The following is a 26,778-nucleotide window of genomic DNA, read 5'->3' on the forward strand; positions in this document are numbered from 1 at the left end:
GAGTCAATTAGCATGAATAAACGGACCCCTCCCACTGAGAACGGGATCCTGTCAGTTACAGTTCTCATTTACTGGTCTTTTCCTTCTGCATTCTCTCAGCCCATTTTTTGTGATATTTCCTATCCTTTTTGAAAACATGACACACGGTCTCATTATCTTTAGCATCTGTACTCACATGCATGGCGGCCATTTGCACTTAAATTATTTCACATTGTACTAATGTTAGCCCAGGGCCCTCCTCCAATAGTTTTCGTCGCACCTATTCAGTATTACACTTGCTAAGTATGGCATCTCTAATCTGATTGTCCTTATCTCCAGCAAAGTATTTAGCTGCTTGTCTAAGACGAGTAACAAATTGCTGAACTGTCTCACCAGTTTTCTGTGTCAGTTGATAAAATGTCTGTCTCGCGAACGCTGTGTTCACCTGTGGCACGAAGTATGCGTTTAACGCAGCCACAGCCCTGACACTTCGAACACACCGACAGCGTCATTGCATTTTGGTACGCCAGAATTACATTCATTTCCATTGAAACTGCGTTTGCCTTGCAGCATTGCGTTGCCGTTGCAGTACGTTCGGTGTGGTGCATACCTTGGATTTACCGAACGTATGCATCAAACTGTATGTGTCGACGGCTTGACAGAAATGGTAGCAGGTGGTGAATGTGGAACTTTTGTTGCACACATATCCAGATGATGCTGCGCACTATTTTGCGCAATAACACTGTCGGTGTGTTCGAGGCATGACGTCGTCCGTTGGTTCTCCAGTGTCTGCGAGTGTGAAGAAAACGTCCGGCACATCTGTCCCGGCATGACGTAGAAGCAAAGCTCTCCTCCGTTGTTTTGTAACCGGCTCAGCGTCACCGGACAGTATTAATCCTTTACCATCCGTGAACAGCTCAAACGCCATCAACCACCTAGTCCAGCGTGGACCTAGCGTAGCAGGCTCACTGTAGCTTTCAAACTTTGGCACAGTGTTTTCCATCTCGACGACACTAACTCACTTTTCAGATTTAACTATCGTTTTCAAACGTTATCCTTGTCGCAATTGTTCAATTGCATACTCACAACTCGTGCTAACTTAAGATATTATACTGAATGAAATCAACCAGACTCATGTCTTTACTCCATCACTGTCCGTGTAATCCCTCACATTCCTTTACTGACGTCCTATCTCAGTACGTCATATCAATACACGACAAGGACCTGTGCTCTTTTTCAAAAGCTTATTTGTAAATGCCCTTAAAGAGTCGATGTGAACAGCGTTTCTCCTGTTGTTACTTAGGTGTGGCTAATGTTGCCTATCTGCTCCCTGGACTCCACCTAAAGTACGAATAAATCTAGGGAGAACACTGAAATAAATTCTAAGGCCCAATTGTCAACATTTTCAAACACCTGATCTCCTTTGATATTTAAACAAATATATATTGATGGTACATTGGGAAGATAGTGTGACAGTGCAGAGAAGCAAAGACAGAGTGGCCAAAACTGTGCTCAAACAGGGCTCGTACATACATTATTGTAAGGAATGTGTGGTCCAAAGTGGTAAACGCCACATCAGACTATAGCACGTAGACCATGATTCAGCCATGGGCTGATTTTATCTTGAGCGGATCGTTTGGGGGCCCGGAACATTACAATTTGTAGACTGAAAATTGACCGCAAGAAGCCCAAACAGATATATTTGACTAAAATATAATAATTTCAAACGTTGCTTACATTTGTATCAACTCACGTGTCTCCCTATTATGCGTATGAATACTTGGGAACAGATTTCCAAATTGAAAATCACTTGGAGCTGGTTCCCTTGTGATTTGACAGTCTTTTATGTCCAACAATGAAAAAAAGATATTTAAAAAAGCTCAGAAAAGTGCCAGTTGGGGAATCCTGATGTAGTGTGATTTTCCAGACTACAGAGGGCTACACTGTATAGTGTGATTACTCACTGTCCAGACTGCAGATCCTTCTCGCTCACCACAGCACAGTTTGTCAACGACAGGTCATCTGTCGGGCATCGTGCCGCTTGCATCGTCTGCAGTGGAGAACAGAAAGAAAGAAGAGAGCGAGAGAGAGAGAGAGAGAGAGAGAGGAATATATAGACAAACAGAGAGAAGAGAAGAGGAGGGACGAAGGAAGTGGGATAAGTTGAAAGGGAGATATTACTCTAGTAGTTGAGTGGTGACGCAGCATTTCCTTTCCATTTTCCAAAGGAAAACTCCTTTTACATTTAGTAGCATCATCAAGCAACTTGGGTTTCCTTGTTGAGACTGAGGCTAAGAAACAACCAGGAGACACACCCATGACGACCTCTTGACTTTCATCAAAAATCATAAAGAAACATCCAGTTAAATTCTGGCAGTTCACACTATGGTGTGAGGGTATATAATGAACCATTCAACTTTGTAGCAATGCAACAGTATACTGTAGATATGTCACAGCATTTCTTTGGGTGGAACATTGATCATGTTTAGTTTCTCTGCAAATTCAACATATTTCAACTCATAGGCAACAGCAATGTTTGTCCAACATCACAAGATAGTCAAATGCATATATAAACCAGCCTTGAAACAGACAACGCCAGAGAGCAGTAACTAGCGGCAGATACAGCTAGCTAGCTAGTTAGTTTATTTGTTAGGATCTATTCCGGTCGTTACAAGACTGTGAATGAATGTATGAACGAATGATGTACAAAATACAATGAAACCAAAGACAAATTCAAAAGACAAAATATAAAAACAAAAGAACACATTTCTTAGTTGCGGTAACTTATCTAAACACAATTCTTGTTGACAAGTTTCTACATACTTATGTCAGAATATTGTACTATTGCACGGATTTACGGCATTGACATTCTCTTCCATAGCTCTGTTCGCACAATTCACTGAGTGAAAAGGTTATAGAGTGAAAATGAATCTCGTCACCTTTGTATTCTGCTAAGAGCATAGCTTCCAGACCGCCTGCGAACTGTCATAACATACCAAGGACACTATGCAGTACAGAGCCTTCCCTTTGGTACACAAGACAAGCCTCTAAACACTTTCAGTAAAAGAGAAAATATTAGAAAAAGCAAGAACATGTTGTTCGAATTAAAAATCCCAGAGAAGGCCATGTTACAAAAAAGCTTGTTGTGACGACAAATACACTTTTCAGGTCAAGACGGAAAGTGATCTGGATAATAATGCAATACTTACTCCAGCTTTTAAGACAAATCAGGGGAGATGGAGGGTTCTTGGGTTCTCAATCTCAAGACCATTTAAAAACTGTCTTGGTCTGGGCCACAGTGCCAGAGGTCTGGGTCTGGGCTGATGGTCTATGATGAGACCATGGTCTTCGTGGATTTTCTACACATGATGCCAAGATGCATCTTTGAATACCATCTTGTCAGTTATATGGCCATGTATGAGTGAAATAACACGCAAGTCCATCACTTGTCAGAGCCAAGTTGGACTAAAATAACAACTGGTTTGGTCTGGGTCTAAACAGGTTGCATCTTCGTCTGGGTGTCATAAGGTGCGGTCTAAGTCTGGGTCTTGAGGTCTAAGTCTGGGTCTTGCGGTCTAAGTCTGGGTCTTGAGGTCTAAGTCTGGGTCTTGAGGTCTAAGTCTGGGTCTTGAGGTCTAAGTCTGGGTCTTGAGGTCTAAGTCTGGGTCTTGAGGTCTAAGTCTGGGTCTTGAGGTCTAAGTCTGGGTCTTGTGGTCTAAGTCTGGGTCTTGAGGTCTAAGTCTGGGTCTTGAGGTCTAAGTCTGGGTCTTGAGGTCTAAGTCTGGGTCTTGAGGTCTAAGTCTGGGTCTTGAGGTCTAAGTCTGGGTCTTTAATATTTAATTAATGACATAACAAGGAGACGAATCGCCATTCACTTCAGTTAGATTTTATACCATCCTATACGTTGGTTGTGAACATACCCTGTGAAGATATGCATGCCATAGCCATCTCTGATTTAGCTCACTCATAGTTATACACAGGCCTGCCATGTACGCTTGCATGTCTGGCATTTGAACGCTGGTAGCTGGGGAGCGGAGTGCAAGGGCAACGGGTGTTGGGAGTCGCAATGTTCGGGAGCAAGGGGAATGCTTGGGTTGTGGCAAGTTATAGAGGGGTGCGTATTGCACTGCAGTGCTGGCACACTGCCCTTGCCCCATTTATAAAATCATCACATGCAGTCTAGCCAACCCCTTCATCTACCACACTGCCAGCGCTCGCTCAGCCAGAAGACAAAGAAATAGGTTAACGCTTTTCCGTTTGACCCGAGTCCAAGAGTAGGTCTAAACACTCTTAGTGAAACTGCAGTGGAGTAATGGATGATAATGTATTGTTTGTGCACTCAATCAAATAGCTTCCCTCTCTGCATTGCAACTCCGTCAATGGATCTGCAATGGCAGATGATGTGTACCATATGTATATAGTTTCTCCTGAGACAGTCACTACCAGGGGTGAGAGCGGCGGCAGTGGCAGCAGGGTGGGGGGGGGAGCTTTCGTAAGACCTTGGGAGTTGACGAGGCGGATAAAGCTGCTTTCAGTAAAGCCGACTGACTGTCCAATTAAGCTATTAGACGTTTAGCGGGTGGCGTGGGAGTTCATACATGAGGAAATTACTTACATACATACCTTGAAAAATATTACGACCTGGGGGGGCCAACGTACGCAAGCAAAGAGGGAGGGGAAGAGGAGGACATAAGACAGAGAATTGAGACAGCCAGGACCACTGTCTGTCAGAGAGCTGAAGCAGCACCGGGTGCAATGATTCACAATCGAAGGAATACCACTTTGACAGTGGCAAGTGGCAAACGCATGCAGAGCGGGGCAGAGTTGGGGTCATTCTTATCATTTCACTCACTTTGGTTTTGTTCCCGTCCTGAACTGCACCAAAGCACGTGGACATTTTGACGTCAGTGAATTTACACTGCCCAAATAAATTGGTCTGTGGCTAGAGTCTTGTTTTTGAAATGTGAGTTTTTAGCAAGCTAAGCGTCTACTATAAAGTATACCCAAATCTGGCAGTATTGTCATTTGTCAGTCATATATGCTTAACAGTCTTATGTAGATCTTACATAAGGAAGAGATTCATTCTTCACATTGTAAACAGAAAATATTGTCTAAATATGAGAACTAATATGAATTTCCATGAGAGCAGAAATCTTTCGTATTTTTGGTGAGTTTATGTGATGAATGGATGGAACCCCAGGGTTACTGTCATGTGTGGCTGATTCAAATGGTAATAGGAGCTGTATCATGCACAAACAAGCAAGATATTACACGGTTTTGAAAATGTAGTAAGAATAAAACCCTGAACATAAATACCTTCATTCATAACAGAACTCAATGCATTTAATGAGACACCATTTGAATTCAAAGTAGTCACGTCTCACAACCCCTCAAGATTGTATTCAAAACATATATTACAAAATTGCTCATTGGTGGTGGTATGCTGCATTCAGGACTAAGAATAGAGGGTGTTCAGTGATCCGTCTTATGATTGCAGTATAAAAACACACACACACACACAATCCTAAATCTTGATGCCCCACCCAGCCCTGCAGTCTCGTAGGACAGAACACTCTAGGCTTTTTCTCCTGCCTTATTTCAGGAATACCTTTTCCATTTTCCATCAGCTGGAGTCCTGGGGGAGGTATCCATTGTGATGTCTGTGCTGGAGATCAATATGTATGGATGCAGCCAGTAGGAGGAGCCATTCACCTATACCTCTAGCCAGCTAGTGTATCAGGTTCACCCAATGATGTACACAGTAGAAACATAATTAAACTGAGTATAGAAAACATTAAGGACACCTGCTCTTTCCATGACATAGACTGACCAGGTGAATCCAGTATGAAAGCTAAGATCCCTTAGTGATGTCACTTGTTAAATCCACTACAATCAGCGTAGATGAAGGGGAGGAGAAAGGTTAAAGAATGATTTTTAAGCCTTGAGACAATTGAGACATGGACTGTGTATGTGTGCCATTCATAGCTTGAATGGACAAGACAAAAGATATAAGTGCCTTTGAACGGGGTATGGTAGTAGGTGCCAGGAGCTCCGGTTTATGTCAAGAACTGTGAAGTTGCTGGGTTTGTCACGCTCAACGGTTTTCCATGTGTATCAAGAATGGTCTACCACCCAAAGGACATCAAGACAACTTGACACAACTGTGGGAAGTGGAGTCAACATGGGTCAGCATCCCTGTGGAACGCTTTCAACACCTTGTAGAGTCCATGCCCCGACGAGTTGAGGCTGTTCTGAGGACAAATGGCGGGGGCTACTCAATAAGAGGAAGGTGTTCCTAATCTTTGGTATAGTCAGTGTATTTGAATATAATATATATGCCTACGGGCCTATATTTGATGTTTACAAAACCACAATATTTATGCAATAATTTCAAATGAGGCGTTACTTTTTCCATGGTAGTTTGACAATCTTACCAGCATATTATCTACAAATCAGTTATTTTCAGAATGGCACCAGAAAAAGTGCATACACAATCTATTTCACAAAATGATTTGGGATCAGTTCTCCCTACACCAATCTTTACTTGAAACCATTGTAAGCGAGTCAACAAGAAGGCCATAGGTCAAATTTTCAAGGGCATTAGAGTCAGCACAGGGATACAGTTGAAGTCGGAAGTTTACATACACCTTAGCCAAATACATTTAAACTCAGTTTTTCACAATTCATGACATTTAATCGCAGTAAAAATTCCCTGTCTTAGGTCAGTTAGGATCACCACTTTATTTTAAGAATGTGAAATGTCAGAATAATAGTTGAGAGAATTATTTATTTCAGCTTTTATTTCATCACATTCCCAGTGAGTAAGAAGTTTACATACACTCAATTAGTATTTGGTAGCATTGCCTTTGAATTGTTAAACTTGGGTCAAACGTTTCGGGTAGCCTTCCACAAGCTTCCCACAATAAGTTGGGTGAATTTTGGCCCATTCCTCCTGACAGAGCTGGTGTAACTGAGTCAGGTTTGTAGGCCTCCTTGCTCGCACACGCTTTTTCAGTTCTGCCACAAATTTTCTATAGGATTGAGGTCAGGGCTTTGTGATGGCCACTCCAAAACCTTGACTTTGTTGTCCTTAAGCCATTTTGCCACAACTTTGGAAGTATGCTTGGGGTCCATTTGGAAGACCCATTTGCGACCAAGCTTTAACTTCCTGACTGATGTCTTGAGATGTTGCTTCAATATATCCACATAATTTTCCTACCTCATGATGCCATCTATTTTGTGAAATGCACCAGTCCCTCCTGCAGCAAAGCACCCCCACAACATGATGCTGCCACCCCCGTGCTTCACGGTTGGGATGGTGTTCTTCGGCTTGCTAGCCTCCCCCTTTTTCCTCCAAACATAACGATGGTCATTATGGCCAAACAGTTCTATTTTTGTTTCATCAGACCAGAGGACATTTCTCCAAAAAGTATGATCATTGTCCCCATGTGCAGTTGCAAACCGTAGTATGGCTTTTTTATGGTGGTTTTGGAGCAGTGGCTTCTTCCTTGCTGAGCGGCCTTTCAGGTTATGTCGACATAGGACTCGTTTTACTGTGGATATAGATACTTTTGTACCTGTTTCCTCCAGGATCTTCACAAGGTCCTTTGCTGTTGTTCTGGGATTGATTTGCACTTTTCGCAGCAAAGTACGTTCATCTCTAGGAGACAGAACGCGTCTCCTTCCTGAGCGGTATAACGGCTGCGTGGTCCCATGGTGTTTATACTTGCGTACTATTGTTTGTACAGATGAACGTGGTACCTTCAGGCGTTTGGAAATTGCTCCCAAGGATGAACCAGACTTGTGGAGGTATACAATTTGTTTTCTGAGGTCTTGGCTGAATTCTTTTAATTGTCCCATGATGTCAAGCAAAGAGGCACTGAGTTTGAAGGTAGGCCTTGAAATACATCCACAGGTACACTTCCAATTGACTCAAATGATGTCAATTAGCCTATCAGAAGCTTCTAAAGCCATGACATAATTATCTGGAATTTTCCAAGCTGTTTAAAGGCACAGTCAACTTAGTGTATGTAAACTTCTGACCCACTGGAATTGTGATACAGTGAATTAGAAGTGAAATAATCTGTCTGTAAACAATTGTTGGAAAAATTACTTGTGTCATGCACAAAGTAGATGTCCTAACCGACTTGCCAAAACTATAGTTTGTTAACAAGACATTTGTGGAGTGCAATCTAAGTGTATGTAAACTTCCGACTTCAACTGTATGTGTTATGAATTCAGAAGCAGCTAAAGACATTGAGCTAATATGGTAGGTTTGAAAGCCAATTCCATTTTCTGTTTCAGATAAATGACTTTAAGTTAGTTCTTGGCTGTCTTCCCCTACTGGAAAGTAATTACATTGAAGTTGGAGAGATTTAATGGCAGCGAGAGACCATGCAGACAGATCACACCTGCAGGGTATGTTATGTTTTGCAGAGGACGATTCAAAAACGTTCATGTGCTTGTATTTGTTCTGTGCAATTTGGCTACGTTGTGCGGTAGGGAATTTCCCATCCTATATTTGAGTGACACAATATAGCTGCCAAATGTGAAAGATAAGAGATAATTGTAACTTGATTATTATACTTTTTTGATATCCTTTTTTGCATATGTCCAGCTGGCAATGAAGCTTCAAGCTTTTCTCAATATATCTGGCAAATGTTGCTACCAAGGATGTCTATGCCTCCTGGTTCCATTCCAATACAATTAAACTCACATGAGTTATATTATGCTTTGTCCTCATTAGCTGATTCTGCTGCATGCTCTTTGTTTGACGCCTCCAGTAGAGATAGAGGAACGGACCACTGCTTCGCGAGTGAACGCATCACAGCAGGGCAAGAGGACACATTTGAAGGTCGCTCTTGTCCTAGAGAAAACACCCTGATCATCACCCTGCTCAGAATCCGAGAGAATACCTTCAACTCAACTACCAGGTCTTCTTGTTTTGTGCAGACTAAGCATAATCACATTACATCTATCAGATTAATTGTGTGTCTGATGAAAAGAGTGTTTGAACTGTTCAAGCCTTTCCCACTGCAACGCCGCCACGGCACATAGCGGCACTCTCTCTAAATATAGCTGCAGCTCAACGCTCACACAGATGAAGGTCCTACACCGAGACAGGGATTACAGATTACACAGACACCCACACACACACTGTACACTCATACACATGTATATGTGTATATAAGCACATAACAAATACATATAGAGATGTGGCTATAATTAAGCAATAAGGCATGAGGGGGTGTGGTATATGGCCAATATTACCACGGCTAAGGGCTGTTCTTAAGCACGACGCATCGCGGAGATATGGCTATAAAGACACACAACCCATGTTGTTATAACATTTTCAATATATGCAGAGAGTTATCTGGTGCATAAAATCATAAAAACAAAGGCCTATAGAAATTTTAGTGAGACTAGTGTTTTTGTTGTGTGACATATCTGAGGTTACAAAAAAACATGGCTGCAGACTGAATAATTAAATGAGACCAATTTATATGTCATATACAACAGTGCTGTGTATTACTGAGCACGTGACTAACAGCGGGGGAGATGTTTGATGTTTGACACTACGCTGTTCTGAGATAATTAGTTTACCAGAAGCCTAGCTAAATGAACTACCCATTTTCTTTATAAGGGCCTGTGGAGAGCTAGAATTCTCTCATCATTAAACCCTCCTCTGGTTCATGTTTTTTAATATTTAAACTGGTCTTGGGCTCATCATGGTAGTGCTGAGCGATTAGTGATTTTCGAGTTCGGTTTCAGTTCGATTATGAAAAAAATTATCCCAGTTTTATGATTTCTGTTTTCTTTTTTCACATTAAATGCATAAAAAAATGATGACATTAAAATAATTTGACATTTTTTTATGGGAATTGCCAAAACATTTAAATTATTCCATTGTCTCGGTCATTGGGTAGACAAAACAGGAAATTACTATGAAATAATCAAATATTTCAATTGTGTATATTACTTTGTTTTTATTTGATAACTTTATTATATGTATTCTTTAAAGTCATCATTTCATCTCTGCTCAGGCAGTAGCAGCCATGCAGCCAGACACTGTTATCTCTGTTCCCTCCATACTGTACTGTCTTTGGTCATCCTATTTAGCTAAGCTAGGCTAGCCTGCCTAAGTATGCTACAGAGTTATCATTTTACTAGTTCTTCAACGTAGATTAGGCATACTTTCACAAACAGTCTCTATCCCTCTCTCTCGTCATTGTGTTGTGTACATTCCTCATGTGGTCTATGCGTGTCTATACACTATCTATACACTATCGTACACTATCTGTGTGTATCTAACCCATGGTTAGAGCAACCTTTCAAAAATGAAACATGTCGTGAGCTACTTATTTTGTTATACCTTTCAAATAGGCACATTCTTCTCCTCTGCCCTGCAACTCCTTGGTGTACAAGATATGTGTTCTGTCAATATACCTGGTAAAATAATGGTTAACAAACGACTCTAGGGGGGGCCCCAAAAATGATATTTGGTATTTTCCTGAATTCTGTTTTCTCTGTTTTATTTGTCCTGGTTTTGGATTTTTTTTCTTCCGTTTGTTACTCTGAATATTATAATTATTCATCAAGAATAAAAAAAAATATATGTCAATGCTTAAATCGCATCTGAAGACCATTTTCTAGGTCTGAAAATAACTCATCTTTGTGTAATTCCCTTTAAAACTGTGCATCTAGCAAGAGAGGAATGTGTCGGTCTAGCAATGTTTCTGCTGTTAGACCTACTGCTGCAGCACATGTCATGGCAAAGTTTGCAAAACAATCGCCACCCAATTGATACAAATAACCCTGATATACAGTTGTTCTGTCAGGTGAGCCTACTTTGCATTCAGGAGGTTTTTAGGGGAAAGTCTGTCTACTCACAAGATGGTTATCATTAGCATCGCTAACTGGCTACATAGAGAGTGATAGACAAACGTGCACACCAAACAGACAGACATTGGGCAATATTGCTGGAAATGTATTTGCAGATTTTGTGTTACATTTGGCTTTTCAAGCCAATAGTGGCTAACCAGGGGTGGGATAATGTCAATATGACTTTGATTGGATAGTAGCCGGGAGTTTTATGTTTATGACAGTCTGCGATGGAACACATGAAAACATGCATGTAGTGTACTTTCAGAATTGATTGGCGAGCTAGGTACTGGTAGTTCTTGATCTTCCTGTTGGAAACCCCATTCGTTTTCAATGTAGGGAAGCAAAGTGCGCGGGAACCATTGGGCGATACAAGCATGGGTGAGGGAGCGTGAACAGGGCAGGACCAAAGTTGGGAAAAGCTTAACTTTTGTCGCGTATTCCTCGACATCACGTTACAATTGACCAATCGAGGCTCACTATAGTTTCCAGCCCCTACTAGATTGGCTGTTGAAACCTAGCACTACCTCGCCTGCTTGCTTGCTTGCTTGCTAGCACCGAAATGAGGGTGAAGCTAGTGTGGCTAACCTTAAAAAACAATACAATAATAAAGTGTGGGTATCCGTATGGTGGATCACTGCTGTAACGTAGCAGGCGTAAAATTGTATCCATGGGATTGTACGACATTGCAGCCGATAGTGCAGGTGACTGCCGACTGACTGATCTACAAAGGACCTGCATCAAAAATAACTACTCATTATTATTTGTAGATCGGTCAGTCAGTCACAATTTACCCATGATAGATTACGGTCTTGATCCTCTCGAACACGGACCATCTCTGTCCAAGCCGGAAAAACCAGGCGCAATTAACTATGGTCATTGTTGTTAATTACCACGTTTCTGCGATGAACTAGGGTGAATATTTGCATAGTCCCTTTCCTGCAATCAAATGACCTAACGGCCTTATGAGTGGAATGTTATTAATATTTTTCATAATCAATAAAATAAAATTAAATTTAACCTGCCGAAAATCTGGTGTTTCTATGTCTAATAGTTTTGCTGTAAGTCAGTATTCTGTGATGGACTGTATATAAAGTGTAATATTGGAATACAAACACAAAATTGAATACATTCCAACTCTATATCTGGCATGGTACAGGTGTCTTATTTTCTTTAAGCTCATAACCATTTGTGTGAGGTGTATACTTTTGTTTCAAAGTTGATTTATTTAAGACTACCAAGAAACACTCTGTGTTACCCTGATTTAGCCCACTGCAGTAAAAGGTTAATGAAAACTACAACTACATTCAGCACTTTCTCTTGGGAATGACTTGATTTCTCTCTAGAGAAACGGCGCGTTGGGCTCACAAAAAAAAAAATGGAATTCAAGTAATTTGGACCGACGTCGGTCAATTAGTTGTTTAATAGCTGTAGCTTGTCAACTATGTGTCTGTCTATCCCTGTTCTCTCCTCTCTGCACAGGCCATACAAACGCTTCACAACGCGCGGCCGCTGCCACTCTAACCTGGTGGTCCCAGCGCGCACGACCCACGTGGAGTTCCAGGTCTCCGGCAGCCTCTGGAACTGCCGGTCTGCAGCCAACAAGGCTGAGTTCATCTCAGCCTATGCTACCCTCCAGTCCCTAGACTTCCTGGCGCTGACGGAAACATGGATTACCACAGATAACACTGCTACTCCTACTGCTCTCTCTTCGTCTGCCCACGTGTTCTCGCATACCCCTAGAGCATCGAGCCAGCGGGGTGGTGGCACTGGAATCCTCATCTCTCCCAAGTGGACATTCTCTCTTTCTCCCCTGACCCATCTGTCTATCTCCTCATTTGAATTCCATGCTGTCACAGTTACCAGCCCTTTCAAGCTTAACATCCTTATCATTTATCGCCCTCCAGGTTCCCTTGGAGAGTTCATCAATGAGCTTGACGCCTTGATAAGTTTCTTTCCTGAGGATGGCTCACCTCTCACAGTTCTGGGTGACTTTAACCTCCCCACGTCTACCTTTGACTCATTCCTCTCTGCCTCCTTCTTTCCACTCCTCTCCTCTTTTGACCTCACCCTCTCACCTTCCCCCCCTACTCACAAGGCAGGCAATACGCTTGACCTCATCTTTACTAGATGCTGTTCTTCCACTAATCTCATTGCAACTCCCCTCCAAATCTCCGACCACTACCTGGTATCCTTTTCCCTCTTGCTCTCATCCAACACTTCTCACTCTGCCCCTACTCGGATGGTATTGCGCCGTCCCAACCTTCGCTCTCTCTCTCCCGCTACTCTCTCCTCTTCCATCCTATCATCTCTTCCCTCTGCTCAAACCTTCTCCAACCTATCTCCTGATTCTGCCTCCTCAACCCTCCTCTCCTCCCTTTCTGCATCCTTTGATTTTCTCTGTCCCCTACCCTCCAGGCCGGCTCGGTCCTCCCCTCCTGCTCCGTGGCTCGACGACTCACTACGAGTTCACAGAACAGGGCTCCGGGCAGCCGAGCGGAAATGGAGGAAAACTCGCCTCCCTGCGGACCTGGCATCCTTTCACTCCCTCCTCTCTACATTCTCCTCTTCTGTCTCTGCTGCTAAAGCCACTTTCTACCACTCTAAATTCCAAGCATCTGCCTCTAACCCTAGGAAGCTCTTTGCTACCTTCTCCTCCCTCCTGAATCCTCCCTCTCTGCGGATGACTTCGTCAACCATTTTGAAAAGAAGGTTGACGATATCCGATCCTCGTTTGCTAAGTCAAACGACACCGCTGGTCCTGCTCACACTGCCCTACCCTGTGCTTTGACCTCTTTCTCCCCTCTCTCTCCAGATGAAATCTCGCGTCTTGTGACGGCCGGCCACCCAACAACCTGCCCACTTGACCCTATCCCCTCCTCTCTTCTCCAGACCATTTCCGGAGACCTTCTCCCCTTCCTCACCTCGCTCATCAACTCATCCTTGACCGCTGGCTACGTCCCTTCCGTCTTCAAGAGAGCGAGAGTTGCACCCCTTCTGAAAAAACCTACACTCGATCCCTCCGATGTCAACAACTACAGACCAGTATCCCTTCTTTCTTTTCTCTCCAAAACTCTTGAACGTGCCGTCCTTGGCCAGCTCTCCTGCTATCTCTCTCAGAATGACCTTCTTGATCCTAATCAGTCAGGTTTCAAGACTGGGCATTCAACTGAGACTGCTCTTCTCTGTGTCACGGAGGCTCTCCGCACTGCTAAAGCTAACTCTCTCTCCTCTGCTCTCATCCTTCTAGACCTATCTGCTGCCTTTGATACTGTGAACCATCAGATCCTCCTCTCCACCCTCTCCGAGTTGGGCATCTCCCGGCGCGGCCCACGCTTGGATTGCGTCCTACCTGACAGGTCGCTCCTACCAGGTGGCGTGGCGAGAATCTGTCTCCGCACCATGCGCTCTCACCACTGGTGTCCCCCAGGGCTCTGTTCTAGGCCCTCTCCTATTCTCGCTATACACCAAGTCACTTGGCTCTGTCATATCCTCACATGGTCTCTCCTATCATTGCTATGCAGACGACACACAATTAATCTTCTCCTTTCCCCCTTCTGATAACCAGGCGGCGAATCGCATCTCTGCATGTCTGTCAGACATATCAGTGTGGATGACGGATCACCAGCTCAAGCTGAACCTCGGCAAGACGGAGCTGCTCTTCCTCCCGGGGAAGGACTGCCCGTTCCATGATCTCGCCATCACGGTTGACAACTCCCTTGTGTCCTCCTCCCAGAGTGCTAAGAACCTTGGCGTGATCCTGGACAACACCCTGTCGTTCTCCACTAACATCAAGGCGGTGACCCGATCCTGTAGGTTCATGCTCTACAACATTCGCAGAGTACGACCCTGCCTCACATAGGAAGCGGCGCAGGTCCTAATCCAGGCACTTGTCATCTCCCGTCTGGATTACTGCAACTCGCTGTTGGCTTGGCTCCCTGCCTGTGCCATTAAACCCCTACAACTCATCCAGAACGCCGCAGCCCGTCTGGTGTTCAACCTTCCCAAGTTCTCTCACGTCACCCCGCTCCTCCGCTCTCTCCACTGGCTTCCAGTTGAAGCTCGCATCCGCTACAAGACCATGGTGATTGCCTACGGAGCTGTGAAGGGAACGGCACCTCCATACCTTCAGGCTCTGATCAGGCCCTACACCCAAACAAGGGCACTGCGTTCATCCACCTCTGGCCTGCTGGCCCCCCTACCTCTGAGGAAGCACAGTTCCCGCTCAGCCCAGTCAAAACTGTTCGCTGCTCTGGCACCCCAATGGTGGAACAACCTCCCTCACGACGCCAGGACAGCGGAGTCAATCACCACCTTCCGGAGACACCTGAAACCCCACCTCTTTAAGGAATAACTAGGATAGGATAAAGTAATCCTTCTAACCCCCCCCTTAAAAGATTTAGATGCACTATTGTAAAGTGGTTGTTCCACTGGATATCATAAGGTGAATGCACCAATTTGTAAGTCGCTCTGGATAAGAGCGTCTGCTAAATGACTTAAATGTAAATGTAAATGTAAATGTAATAACTGAAAAAAATAACATTTTGGTTAATCACTCAGCACTTCATCACAGTCTCAGTCAGTACACTTCAGTCTGGGTCTGGCTATAAGTGTTCTGGTCCAGTGGTGGCTGGTGGGTGGAAATATCAGAGGACGGGCTCATTGTTGTGGCTGGAATGAAATAAATGGAACAGTATGAATGGAAACTTGGTGTTTGATACGTTTCAATTAATTCCATTTCAGCCATTTTAATGAGCCCCCCCTCCTATATCTCTGCCCACCAGTCTCCTCTGTCATGTTCTAATACTGCCAGTCCATACTTCCAGTGCAGTTATGACATCCTTATGAAGACCTGTATGCACTGTTGGAGGCAGGGACAGTTATGGACAGAAAGTGGTAGTGTATGGTAGTTTAGTTTACTACTAGTAGTTTAGTTGCAGTTTGTGGGAGTGTAGTTTGGGGTGGTTATTGGTTGTAGAGGATGTGTAGAGGTTCACAGGAGGGAGAATATTATCTAATTCAGTCTGTCATTTTCTCGGATCCTGTCACACTCACGCAACGATCTTATATCCTGATTCTTGTCCTGTTGAAAACCTCCCCCATTCCATCCCATCTTGCACAGAACACAGATTTTGCTGAGTAATCTTTCCGCTGCACTGTTGTGTTTGTTTATTTACACTCTTGTACGTTACATAAACATATGTTAACTCTCCAATTAAAATACAAAGATGGGAGAGGGCCCATGAACGAAGAGGATCGGATGTCAACATAGGATGTAGATTCTTCTAAACCACCGGCCATGTAAAAGACGACCATTACTACAAGGCCATGGATGACCACACATTGCTTGCTGTTTGGGGTTTTAGGCTGGGTTTCTGTACAGCACTTTGAGATATCAGCTGATGTACGAAGGGCTATATAAATAAATTTGATTTGATTTGATTTGATTACCTTATGAAGCTGGTTGAGAGAATGCCAAGAGTGTTCAAAGCTGTCATTAAGGCAAAGGGTGGCTACTTTGAAGAATCTCAAATATAACATGTATTTTGATTTGTTTAACACTTTTTTGGTTACTACATGATTCCATATGTGTTATTTCATAGTTTTGATGTCTTCACTATTTTTCTAAAATGTAGAAAATAGTAAAAATAAAGAAAAACCCTTGAAGTAGTGTGTCCAAACGTTTGACTGGTACTGTACATAAACGAAGGTCATTCTCTGACAGCCATCTACGGTATACATTCCCTAGGTCTACTGTTCATGGTGAATCTGCGCCCTTTCTTATGTTTCACTCTTAGTGAGAACATTTTGTAAGGGGTATTCATGTAGGCTATTTCCCTCTGTTGTAAAATGTCCGCTGTGTGCTGTCAGTCTGTGATACCATCTATGTCCCTCGCAGCAGCTATGACACCCTATGCCCAGCAACAACGTGCAGTGCAGTCTGCAAGGGCGAGGGAAGGAGGGAGACCAATGCCAGTGGACACAGTTGACTCATGCTTTGCGACTGACTAAAAATGTATCATCAGCCTTAAACAAGTCTGTCGACTGAAACGAACTGCTGAGTCCAGTACACTAATGTACAACAGCTAAATCATTGCCTTGACACCCAATGGCAAGAAAGAGTAGAATACTATCTTAAAGAATGTAATTTCTGTTATTTTCATAAGTGTAAAGATTGCATGTTCAATACGGTCTTGTAATTTTATTAGGGCCATTATACTAGAGCACTGGAGGGGGAAATATTTGGTTCACCCAAAAAATGCCTTGTCATGTAACTCAGCAGCGCATCGGGCCCTGGAATTTGTGACAGACACCTCTGGCGGATATGTTTAAAAAGAACACAACAGCTCTAGTCAGACTTTGACAAATTGCACCTCTGGTCTTGTCTGTGTGCCCACGGTGCCCTGGCTGGATGCAAAACTTGCTGACAGATCAAAGCTGTCTTGTTGTAAATATAGAGGCCTATATTTTAACAGAGAATCCACTGAGAATGGAAAGGTGTTCCTCAGGGTTTCCGTTTTGAGTCCTTATTCTCAAACCACAGAGGGGTATTGCCAATGATGTCTTCTGGATACACGTTTCAATAATGCAGGCGGGCAACAGCGTCAACCAATGGAATAGGCCTTGATTTGAAAATCTCACGCTATTATGCCCCACCTATATTACAATTTCGCCTTGAGCTATGGAAATTCAATGGGCAAGCTTAGATCTCCACAACATGTCATGGTTTTACACTGGGAGAGACAGGAGAAGAGCTTCAATCAGCATCAGTGATGGGCCAACATACCTAGGTGCGGTGCATAACTTGACAGTCGACCAGCTCTAAACTGTGCTCCATCCTGTGATTAAAATCCAGTGATATAAGATATTTCCAATAGGAATTTGGCAGCACACTGGCATCAGTCCATATCAGCAGGCCAGGCAGGGCATAGCTAACCTACGAAATGCATCAGCCAGGTGCTGTCTGTTCAAGTTGAGCATAGCTTATATACCTGCGGCACTCCAGGAACTGGGCTGTTTACCCCTGTTATAGGTTGTGGCTGCCTGGCTGGAATGCATCTCTATCGGCGACAGGTTGTTGCTTGTCATGCACTGCTTTCGTCATAATTAGGGATGGGCAACATTGATGGGGGTGGAGGCCTTGAAGAAATTTGGTGGCCATAGGTTCTTTTTTGGGGGCCTTTTTAGTTTAGAGTTAATTTCCTGCAATTCTACTCATTTTGCAATGGGGCAGAGAGATAAATTAGCAGTTTTACAGGTAATTTCGTGCAATTCTCCACATTTTGCCATAGAGTGGAGAGAAATGTTTGCAGTTTTTAATATGAAATCTGAGTGAGAGTGACTAACAAAATCAATGGGGAGACCAGGTCGGTAATTCGACCATGATTATTACAAGTTTAGATAGCTGGCAAGACTAATTTACCAAACAAATGCAAGCTGACACGGGCTAATTAAGTGCCTGTCAGTGACTGACATAGGCCTAACAAGAGAACAACTGATGATCCATAACCACGTGTTGAAATTACACCTTGTTTCTTCTACCATTCTAACTCTCAACAGTAAATTGACCCTGACTGAGTTCCCCCCCCCCAAAAAATATATATGTTTTTGGAAATTGATCCGTGGGCATACAAAAGGGGGTTTGCTCAACCATGATCTAGATAGCGCAAAAATAGCTTTCCAATGCATAGATTATACTCTGGACTCACAAAACTGCCATAGTCGACTGTATATAGGTCGTGCTATGGACAAGGAGGTCGTGCTATGGACAAGGCAGCCTGCGTGCGCTGCTGTGATATGCTTTTCACAAAATTATTACAAGCACTTTTTGCACAGATATCCTATCAAAAGGTTTTAATTGCACCTTTAAGCATTCTGTCGGCTAAAGGGCATGTACAATCCAGGATTAACTTCAACCGATTCATTCAGCTAATGCAGTGGCTAGCTGTAGAGGCCTATAGCTTCCTAGCGCTGACTGTAGGATGATTCTACAAGACAGATAAATTATTTCTGCGACCCGTCAAAACCAGATTGTGCGGGTGCCTATCAAGCTGAATGCCAGGGCGTAAAAAATACATTCTGCATTGAAATAGCAGAGCCGACGTCGAACTTGACATTCAGGTGCGACGTTGCTGCAGCTAAATTCTTGCAATTTGAAAGCTGGCAACCTCCTTCCTTCGCGTATCTGGACGTCACACTCGGCATTGTATTATATTTACAACGAAAGAAAATGTTTATTTTGACAAAGAGATATTGAACAACCGAGAAAATATCTTACCCGGGCCGCCATCTTCGAGTCTGGTGATGTTCAGAGGTGCAGCTCTGAATGGTAATAAATATGGCAGTCGGCAGCACTGAAAGCGGACGGAGACGGCAGAGGCAGATGGACTGTCTCCTACCTATCTAGCTGCGCAGGAGGAACCAACGCTTCACGCACTGCACACTACACCGACGAGAGCAACGCATTCGATTTTGATTGGCCGAATTCAGAGGAAGCCCTAGATTAACGTTCTTCTTCTTCCTCGTCAATGATCTCGTTGCAATGAACGTCCCTCACGTTGCACGATGGATGGATAGGCTGGCAATTTTAGGGAATGGCTTCCCTCCTGACCCCGTGTGTGTGTCCCCTCCCACTCTCACACACTCTTATCCATGTAGCCTATTATCTGTTTAATGTTGAGTATTCTCAATAAAATAATTGTATTAAACCAAGCTATGACCTAAACGTGACATTGTATGTAGCCTAGCTTACCAGTAAATAATATGTGCTAACGAATGACGCACACAATGTAGCTATTGGAGTTTGTAGATTGATATTGTGATCTGCAATTGTGAATAAGCAGCTAGAATCTAGATTCGAAACTGTGCTGGGTGTGTGGTATTTTGAGAAGGCGCTCCTTTCAGCTCTGCAGGCAGCGCCTCTGCATTAGTCAGGACCAGGGACAGCGGTCCTCACACGTACAAACAGCTAGCTGCCCGTTCAGCACCACCAACCGTGGACAGCTCCTCCTAACCACTCCACCACTTCAGAGAAGGCCATACCGCACTGCAGTTGCCCACCCCGCTGCAGATTAAGCGTTTGAGCAAGGCAAAGCGCTCTCAGTGTTTTAAAGGGGGTTGCCTTTGAGCGAGACAAGGTGCAAAATTAATAATCTTAATCACATAGTAAGTAGTTATTTGGAAGGCAAGGTTATTTGTAGATCTGTGATTCTCCGCAGTCCGACTGTAATGTAGTCATCTCAAGTCGGCCTGCCATGGATAGTAGAGGCTACATCAGCAGCCTCACAGCAGACATGGGCTATAGTTTGGCAGACATATTAAGCAACCTAATCCTCTCTAATTCAACATTCCACCCAGCCTATCATATGGAAAGGTGAAGCAATGTCCATGATCGTACTTAGATACAGTATCTATCCTCTCAAATCTCCAAGCTGCAGGTTGCTCAGCATTCCTTATGATGAGCAGCAACTCTCTACTGCCTCGTTGTGGCTAGACTGGCTAGCGCAGGCTCATGGGAAGTGAAGTTCTTTTTACGGAGGAGGCTTCCATGGAAGGGAAAGGGGGATACCTAGTCAGTTGTACAACTGAAAGCATTCAACTGAAATGTGTCTTCCGCATTTAACCCAACCCCTCTGAATCAGAGAGGTGCGGGGGGCTGCCATAATCGACATCCACGTCTTCGGGGCCCTGGGGAACAGTGGGTTAACTGCCTTGCTCAGGGGCAGAACAACAGGCCTACAGATGAAGGGATTTTCCCCCTCATATTGTTTATACAGTGATTTATATGGCTAGGAGGTGGAAAGAATTTGGCCTGTCTGCATTATGGATTTATAGTGTGAGGTCCCTGGGACAGGATTGGTCTATCCAATACAATGAAAATTCCACCAAGCCTATCTGTGTAAGATGAAGTTCCTATTGCCTCAATGTTCAACATTCATTCACAAGATCAGTCACAAAGAAACAGAACATTTCAAAAGGCTTGCAAATGTATTTTTTTTTATATAAAGTCTCACTCACATACATAGTCATACATCCACATACATTAGTCACAGATTGCCTCATCTTTACTCTAACAACACTATTTTGACTTTATTGTTCAACAAAGTTGCACACAATATGATTCACAAATGAAAAGGGGGGAAAAATGAAATAACCCCATTAACTTTGTATTGTACAAATGTGTTGTCTTGTTTGTGTTGCAAGTGAAAACATGGCACATAGTTATGACTTAGTCAAAGAAAGATACAGGGTGAACTTCACCCCTCTCCATAGATCTCCATAGAGTCCCAGGCTGTGTTCCATTCCAAATAGGCTGAGTGTTCCATTCCAAACAGTCTGGGTGTTCCTTTCCAAACATGCTGAGTATTCCATTCCAAACAGGCTGGGTGTTCCATTCCAAACAGGCTGGGTGTTCCATTCCAAACAGGCTGGGTGTTCTATTCCAAACAGGCTGAGTGTTCCATTCCAAACAGGCTGGGTGTTCCATTCCAAACAGGCTGGGTGTTCCATTCCAGACAGGCTGGGTGTTCCATTCGAAACAGGCTGGGTGTTCCATTCCATACAGGCTGGATGTTCCATTCCAAACAGGCTGGGTGTTCCATTCCAAACAGACTGGGTGTTCCATTCCGAAATGGATGGATGTTCCATTCCACACAGGCTGGGTGTTCCATTCGAAACAGGCTGGGTGTTCCATTCCAAACAGGCTGGATGTTCCATTCCAAAACAGGCTGGGTGTTCCATTTGAAACAGGCTGGGTATTCCATTCCGAAATGGAGGAGTGCTCCATTCCAAACATTTGTTTCCTTCCCTCTGTTCTTTGCGACTAGCCGTTCGCTGAGTTGAACAGCAACAGCAAAGAAAATGTCTTTATAATTATAATTCAATTTTTTTTCTGAAAGTTATACATCAGCTATGTACCGTCCAATCCATCCCAAACACATCATACAGGAAGAACATGTATGCAGGCTCTGCAATCTGATTTTCATATGCATATTTTTCATTAGGTTTGAGACCGTTGATAATATCAATGGCAGTTTAAATTGAGAGCTACGTAGCCAAGTCAGTGGAGATTCTGAAATGGACAGATAATTCCTATTTCTCTTGTTACATGTGGCCATTGAGTTACATTGGTAGAACACAAGTCACTGGCTCTGTCGTCTCCAACGTACATACACAATAATATAATAATAACTAATGAAATGTATAGGATGATTGCATGAAAAAGTCTTTCTTGTTCTGCATGATGATCCAAGACTTGGGTTGTTGTTTTTATAAATCCTAATCTTCAGAACGATATGGCACAGGACTCACGCCTCCCAACCTTGCAGGAGGTGGGTTTTCATCAAAACGAAGGCTTAATCAGTAATCATAATATCATAATTATTTAAGGTAAGGGCAGCATTGCAGCATACTGCTCTCAGTCTAAAATAATGTGGGGCTATGTCCCAAATGGCATCCCATACCCTATGTAATGCACTACTTTTGGCCAGAGCAGCCCATTACATAGGAAATAAGGCGCCACTTAGGACGTAGCCGTGGTGTGCGAACACAAAGCAGCATGCTAGGAACCCATAGAAGCACACATGCATGTCAACACAAGTTGTTACATAAATAACCATCAGTGGGGGTGGGAAGCATCTCTTTAAGAGTGATGACTGAATGGAGAATCCATTTTGTTCTGTCCTCAATGGAAACCAAGCAGGTGGACACATCACATGAAGTGCCACGATAATAGTCTCCTGTAGTTCTCGACTAGTGTTGTATTGGAAGTCAATCAACTCAGCAGCGTGTTCTACTGGCATTCCATGTCACTTTCTAGCCTCCTCTCCACACCAAAACACAAATTAGGACTGTGGTGGAGGGATGAGGTTTGACAATGTTCCACTCTTATCTGTAAATGGTGAAATAAAACCAGGCATGCTTGTTGTGGGAAGAAGTGCAATGCTGTGGGGGTAGACTTGGGCAGGGCTATTGTTGGTGGTGAGGTAGGGAGCATTGGCAATTGGTGATTGTGTGGAGGACATTAGGGAATGGGGACGTGAGAAGACGTGAGAGGACGCGTGAAGATGTGTGAAGACGTGAGGTCTTGAGGGGACACGTGATGACATGGGCCGTGATCTCATGCGTACTGGAATCATGATGTTTCTTGTGCCCCCACATTGCCTTGTTGAATCCACACGGATCCTCTCCTTAGCTCTGCTTTTGGTTGCTTTGATGACTCTCTTATAGTTTTTTATTTTTTCCCCCCTAAGTATGTACAGTACACGAGCAGACTACTACAGTGAAGTTGTCTGGTGTTTCCACTGTCTGTGTTAATATTTAGGGTCAGTAAGGATGCCGATGCAGCTTGGAGAGGGGGAAAAGGGATGCAGTGGCCTCACAGCTTTCTGAAGTCCCTAAAGTGATTCTCTTGACTCTGTATCTGGACACATAAAAATAATCTGTTTTTTACTCAGCCATTCTTCTTTTTACTCAAGTCACTGACATTTGATTACCTGTTTTGGGTTTCTGAGGGGTCATCATTTTCTATCAATGTAATCCTGTCAGGTTAGGCTGCTGTTGAAGTAATATGTGTCCAGCTCTAGACCAAGCTGCATCTCTGTTATCAAACGTCCTGAAGGCAGTGTTTTACTGTTCACTCAACATAAAGGTTATCAGTAATTTTATCTGTGTGATTGTCTGTAAGTACTATAATGCCCAAACACTGGCCTTGTTAACATGATATATGACACCAGAGCCTCCTGATTGGGCCATCATGGGCCTCCAGCTAAATCAATTTCCTACTAATACAAGATGGGAACACCAGACAACACTTGTGTTCTTTCTGTAGTCGTGCGTGTCACCCTGACCCTATGCACATCCCACCCGTCCCACTTCTCCCCTGTTCCTCCCTTTACCGTCTTCCCATGGTTCCTCTTATCGGTCGAGGCCTATCAACAACCTTGTCTTCTCTTCCTCCTTCTTGCTCTCGTTTTTGAGGTCGGCGAACACCTGGGTGAAGTAGTGCGGGTCGGAGTTGATCTGCAGCATCTTGCCACTCATGCGGTTGATGATTTCCAGGCAGCGGTCCCAAAAGGCCTCCTTCTCAGCCTCCACCAGGAAGGGCTTCAGTGGGTAGGAGATCTCGTTGCCCATATAGGAGTAGGACAGGTAGAGGCAGGTGAGCAGAGAGGCTTGCAGCTCCCTCTCGCTGGCCACCTCGGAGGAGACCACATCGCGGCACAGCATGTAGAGGAAGACCACGTTGGCCGGGGTGATGAAGCCCTGGTCCTGCCAGCCCTGGAGGAGGAGGGAGCGATCCACGCTTCGCAGCCACAGCACTGGGTCGGTGGGCGAAAGGCGCTTCAGCCGGTAGCAGCGCCGGCACAGGAACTCACCCAAACTGCGCATTAGCTCGCTGGTGGAGGCCTGGACGATCACCCGCTTGGGCGTGCCCGCGTTCGTTGCCTGGCCCCCAGTGGAACCGGTCAGCGAGTTCTTCTTGGTGGCTGCGGCCACGTTGGAGACGGTCTTGGAGGTGGGGATGGTGGCAGCTATGGTGGGTTCCTGCGTGGTGAAAGAGGACAAGTTGGCGCAGGACTGGGACTTCTTCAGCTTCTGGCTGTTGGTGATGGTGTGCTCAGTGCTGACCTTCTGCCCGTCGTCGGGTGGGAGCTTTTTGGAACCTTTCCGTTTGGCTGACACCGCCACAATGCGTTTCCATGGCAACACACTGATGAGGGACTGGCGCTTGAGGCTCTTGGCGTCCTTGGAGTTTTTGCTGTTCTGGACGGCCGTGTAATGGCCCACAGTGGCCGGGCCATCCTCGAACAGGGCCGCTTTCCGGTAGCTGGGGGAGAGGGACAGTACGGTACCCATGGTTCCTCTGGGGGAGAGAGTTATGGATGGAGTGTTGGTTCTCTTCTCTGGGGGATCTGACAAAAGTGTTTTTAATGGGAAGAACCAAAGATGCTTGTTCTTTGAGAGGGAAAATGGTACCTGTCAATAAACAGAAGAGAAAGTGCATTACAAAGTAGTATGCTGCAGTGTTTTGTGCATGGTAAACATTTGGTATTTGGGTGACAATTGTATTGAAGATGAGCTGTACATTGATTACTGAATGCATTTTCAACAGTTATTAAAACAACAACTGTTGATCTTGGAAAATGCAGGAGGTAAAGTATTTTGTATTATTTGTATTAATTGGAACGCATTAGATACATTAGATATTACATTTCAATAGTATTAATATTTCGTGTTTATTTCAAACACATCGTTTTTAGTTTGTTCAGTTGATATACATCAGACGCAAATCTGACTTCCTATCTTTAAAACCGAAATCATCCAAATGTCCAACTTATAACCAAATCAAATTCCTTTAAAGCTTGGTTTAGATTAATCAACCAGCTCCTTATATGTGTGTTAATTGGGCTATGAATAAATAGCACGTTAATTAAATAGCCTGTGTTTACAGGAGATTCATAGTCGCATGTTGTTGTTTTTTGTTAGTCACAGATGAATGAATAGACCTTGGACTATATAAAACCCCTTAGAGACAGTTCATTCATAACGGACAAATCTCGCAGCATTCACTATCCAATTTTGAAATTAGGATTTGTTTAATATTCATTTCAATCGTGATGTTAATATCATTTATAAGATGGATTATGTTCCATATCTCTAATTTCGAATGCAAATTTGAATTCATCTAACCGGGAAAAACATTACATCATTACTATGAATTTTATATAAGGAGCGAGATAAGGCCACCGAAGCATGATAAAGAAATGTGCGCAAGCATCCATCTTAGCTTCAAAATGGAAGCCTTTGAATGAAAACACCATCCACTTTAGCACAAGACAGCTTTGATATAGATATAGATGTCATAGTTGTTGATGTTACATCTTTTTTATTTGGGATATTGATAAATATTGTTTATTGATGACACATGACCCATTATTGAAGACATTTTCTCTCTCCATTACCAAGATATGTAATGCAAGCAACCAATTTGCACTGTAATTTTAAAATGGTTGTTTAATTTTGCCCAATAAAGACAAATACAGTGCAATGATAAAGAAACCGAATATACTGTATTGTTTATAGCATGTTGATTATATCACTTGATAATGATGCTGCCACAAGCGGCAGAATAACAACTGCTCATAACGTCACAATGTCTTACCTTCAAATCAGTAGTCTTCTGGTTTAATCCGTATAGAATCACGGCTTGTAATCTTTACTTTTAGTCAATTCTTGAGTATCATGTTATGATTGTGATTAACCGATAGGCCTAATAGTTGTTTTTCACACCGAGCTGCGGCCACTGGCACAAGCGCTGTCCACGGTCCTGGGGTATCTAGGAGCAAGACAAGGCTCTATGAATGAATGTTACCCGGTTCTTGTTGTGTCTATGTGTGGTGTCTCAATCTTCAGCTAAGAGTAATGGAATAGTCTCTTTCTCATAGAGGGCAATACCGGTACACAGCAGATGCGAAATGTATTGCCAACACTCGCTATTAGAATAAAAATGTATTCCATTGAAGAGCAAAAATCAATAGCACGGCTGTTATCGCAGTCCTCGCGACGAAGCAGACAGAGGGGGGTGTCTCTCTCAAACACGCCGTAGGGAAAGTCGAGAAAGAAGAAAAGGAAGATTTAAACATTGAAAATAAAACGATAAAATGTATACAACAGATTCTAAAAATAGATGGCTTATCCTTAATAAGCAACCCAGCAAAAATCTCAACGCTTTGATGCAGGCATCTGCAGATATTCGGGTTGGCTGTGAACCTGATATGCAGCCATCCTATTGGTCCACGCTGTAGGCTGCTGTTTCTGCTCTCGCAATCGTAGCGCTAGAGACAGTATTGTCTGTGGATGTGTGGGTAGCCAACCGCTGGGTGCTCGGTCCGTGGTGCTGAATCCGCTGTATCCAGA

General features: G+C 43.7%; 2 protein-coding genes across 3 annotated transcripts in view; both read right to left on the reverse strand.

Annotated features, from left to right (window-relative positions):
• nsf (Vesicle-fusing ATPase) overlaps positions 1-19,432 on the reverse strand; it is a 37,872-nt gene extending 18,440 nt beyond the window's left edge. Inside the window, 2 exon segments of one of the 2 annotated variants that reach the window (NM_001139843.1) lie at positions 1,944-2,029; positions 19,139-19,222. In NM_001139843.1, coding sequence (NP_001133315.1) covers positions 1,944-2,029; positions 19,139-19,150 — 98 coding nt within the window. In that variant the 5' untranslated portion in view covers positions 19,151-19,222. 2 annotated transcript variants of the gene reach the window in all.
• Positions 19,433-20,839: 1,407 nt separating this feature from the next.
• Positions 20,840-26,778, reverse strand: LOC106600938 (cyclin-dependent kinase 5 activator 1-like). The gene is made up of 2 exons (XM_014192736.2): positions 26,024-26,778; positions 20,840-24,837 (listed from the first exon to the last, which is right to left on the reverse strand). The coding sequence occupies exon 2, from the start codon at positions 24,715-24,717 to the stop codon at positions 23,776-23,778; it is 942 nt and encodes a 313-aa protein (XP_014048211.1). The 5' UTR covers positions 24,718-24,837; positions 26,024-26,778; the 3' UTR covers positions 20,840-23,775.

Source organism: Salmo salar, chromosome ssa03, assembly GCF_905237065.1.
Source record: "Salmo salar chromosome ssa03, Ssal_v3.1, whole genome shotgun sequence".
NCBI lineage: Eukaryota > Metazoa > Chordata > Actinopteri > Salmoniformes > Salmonidae > Salmo > Salmo salar.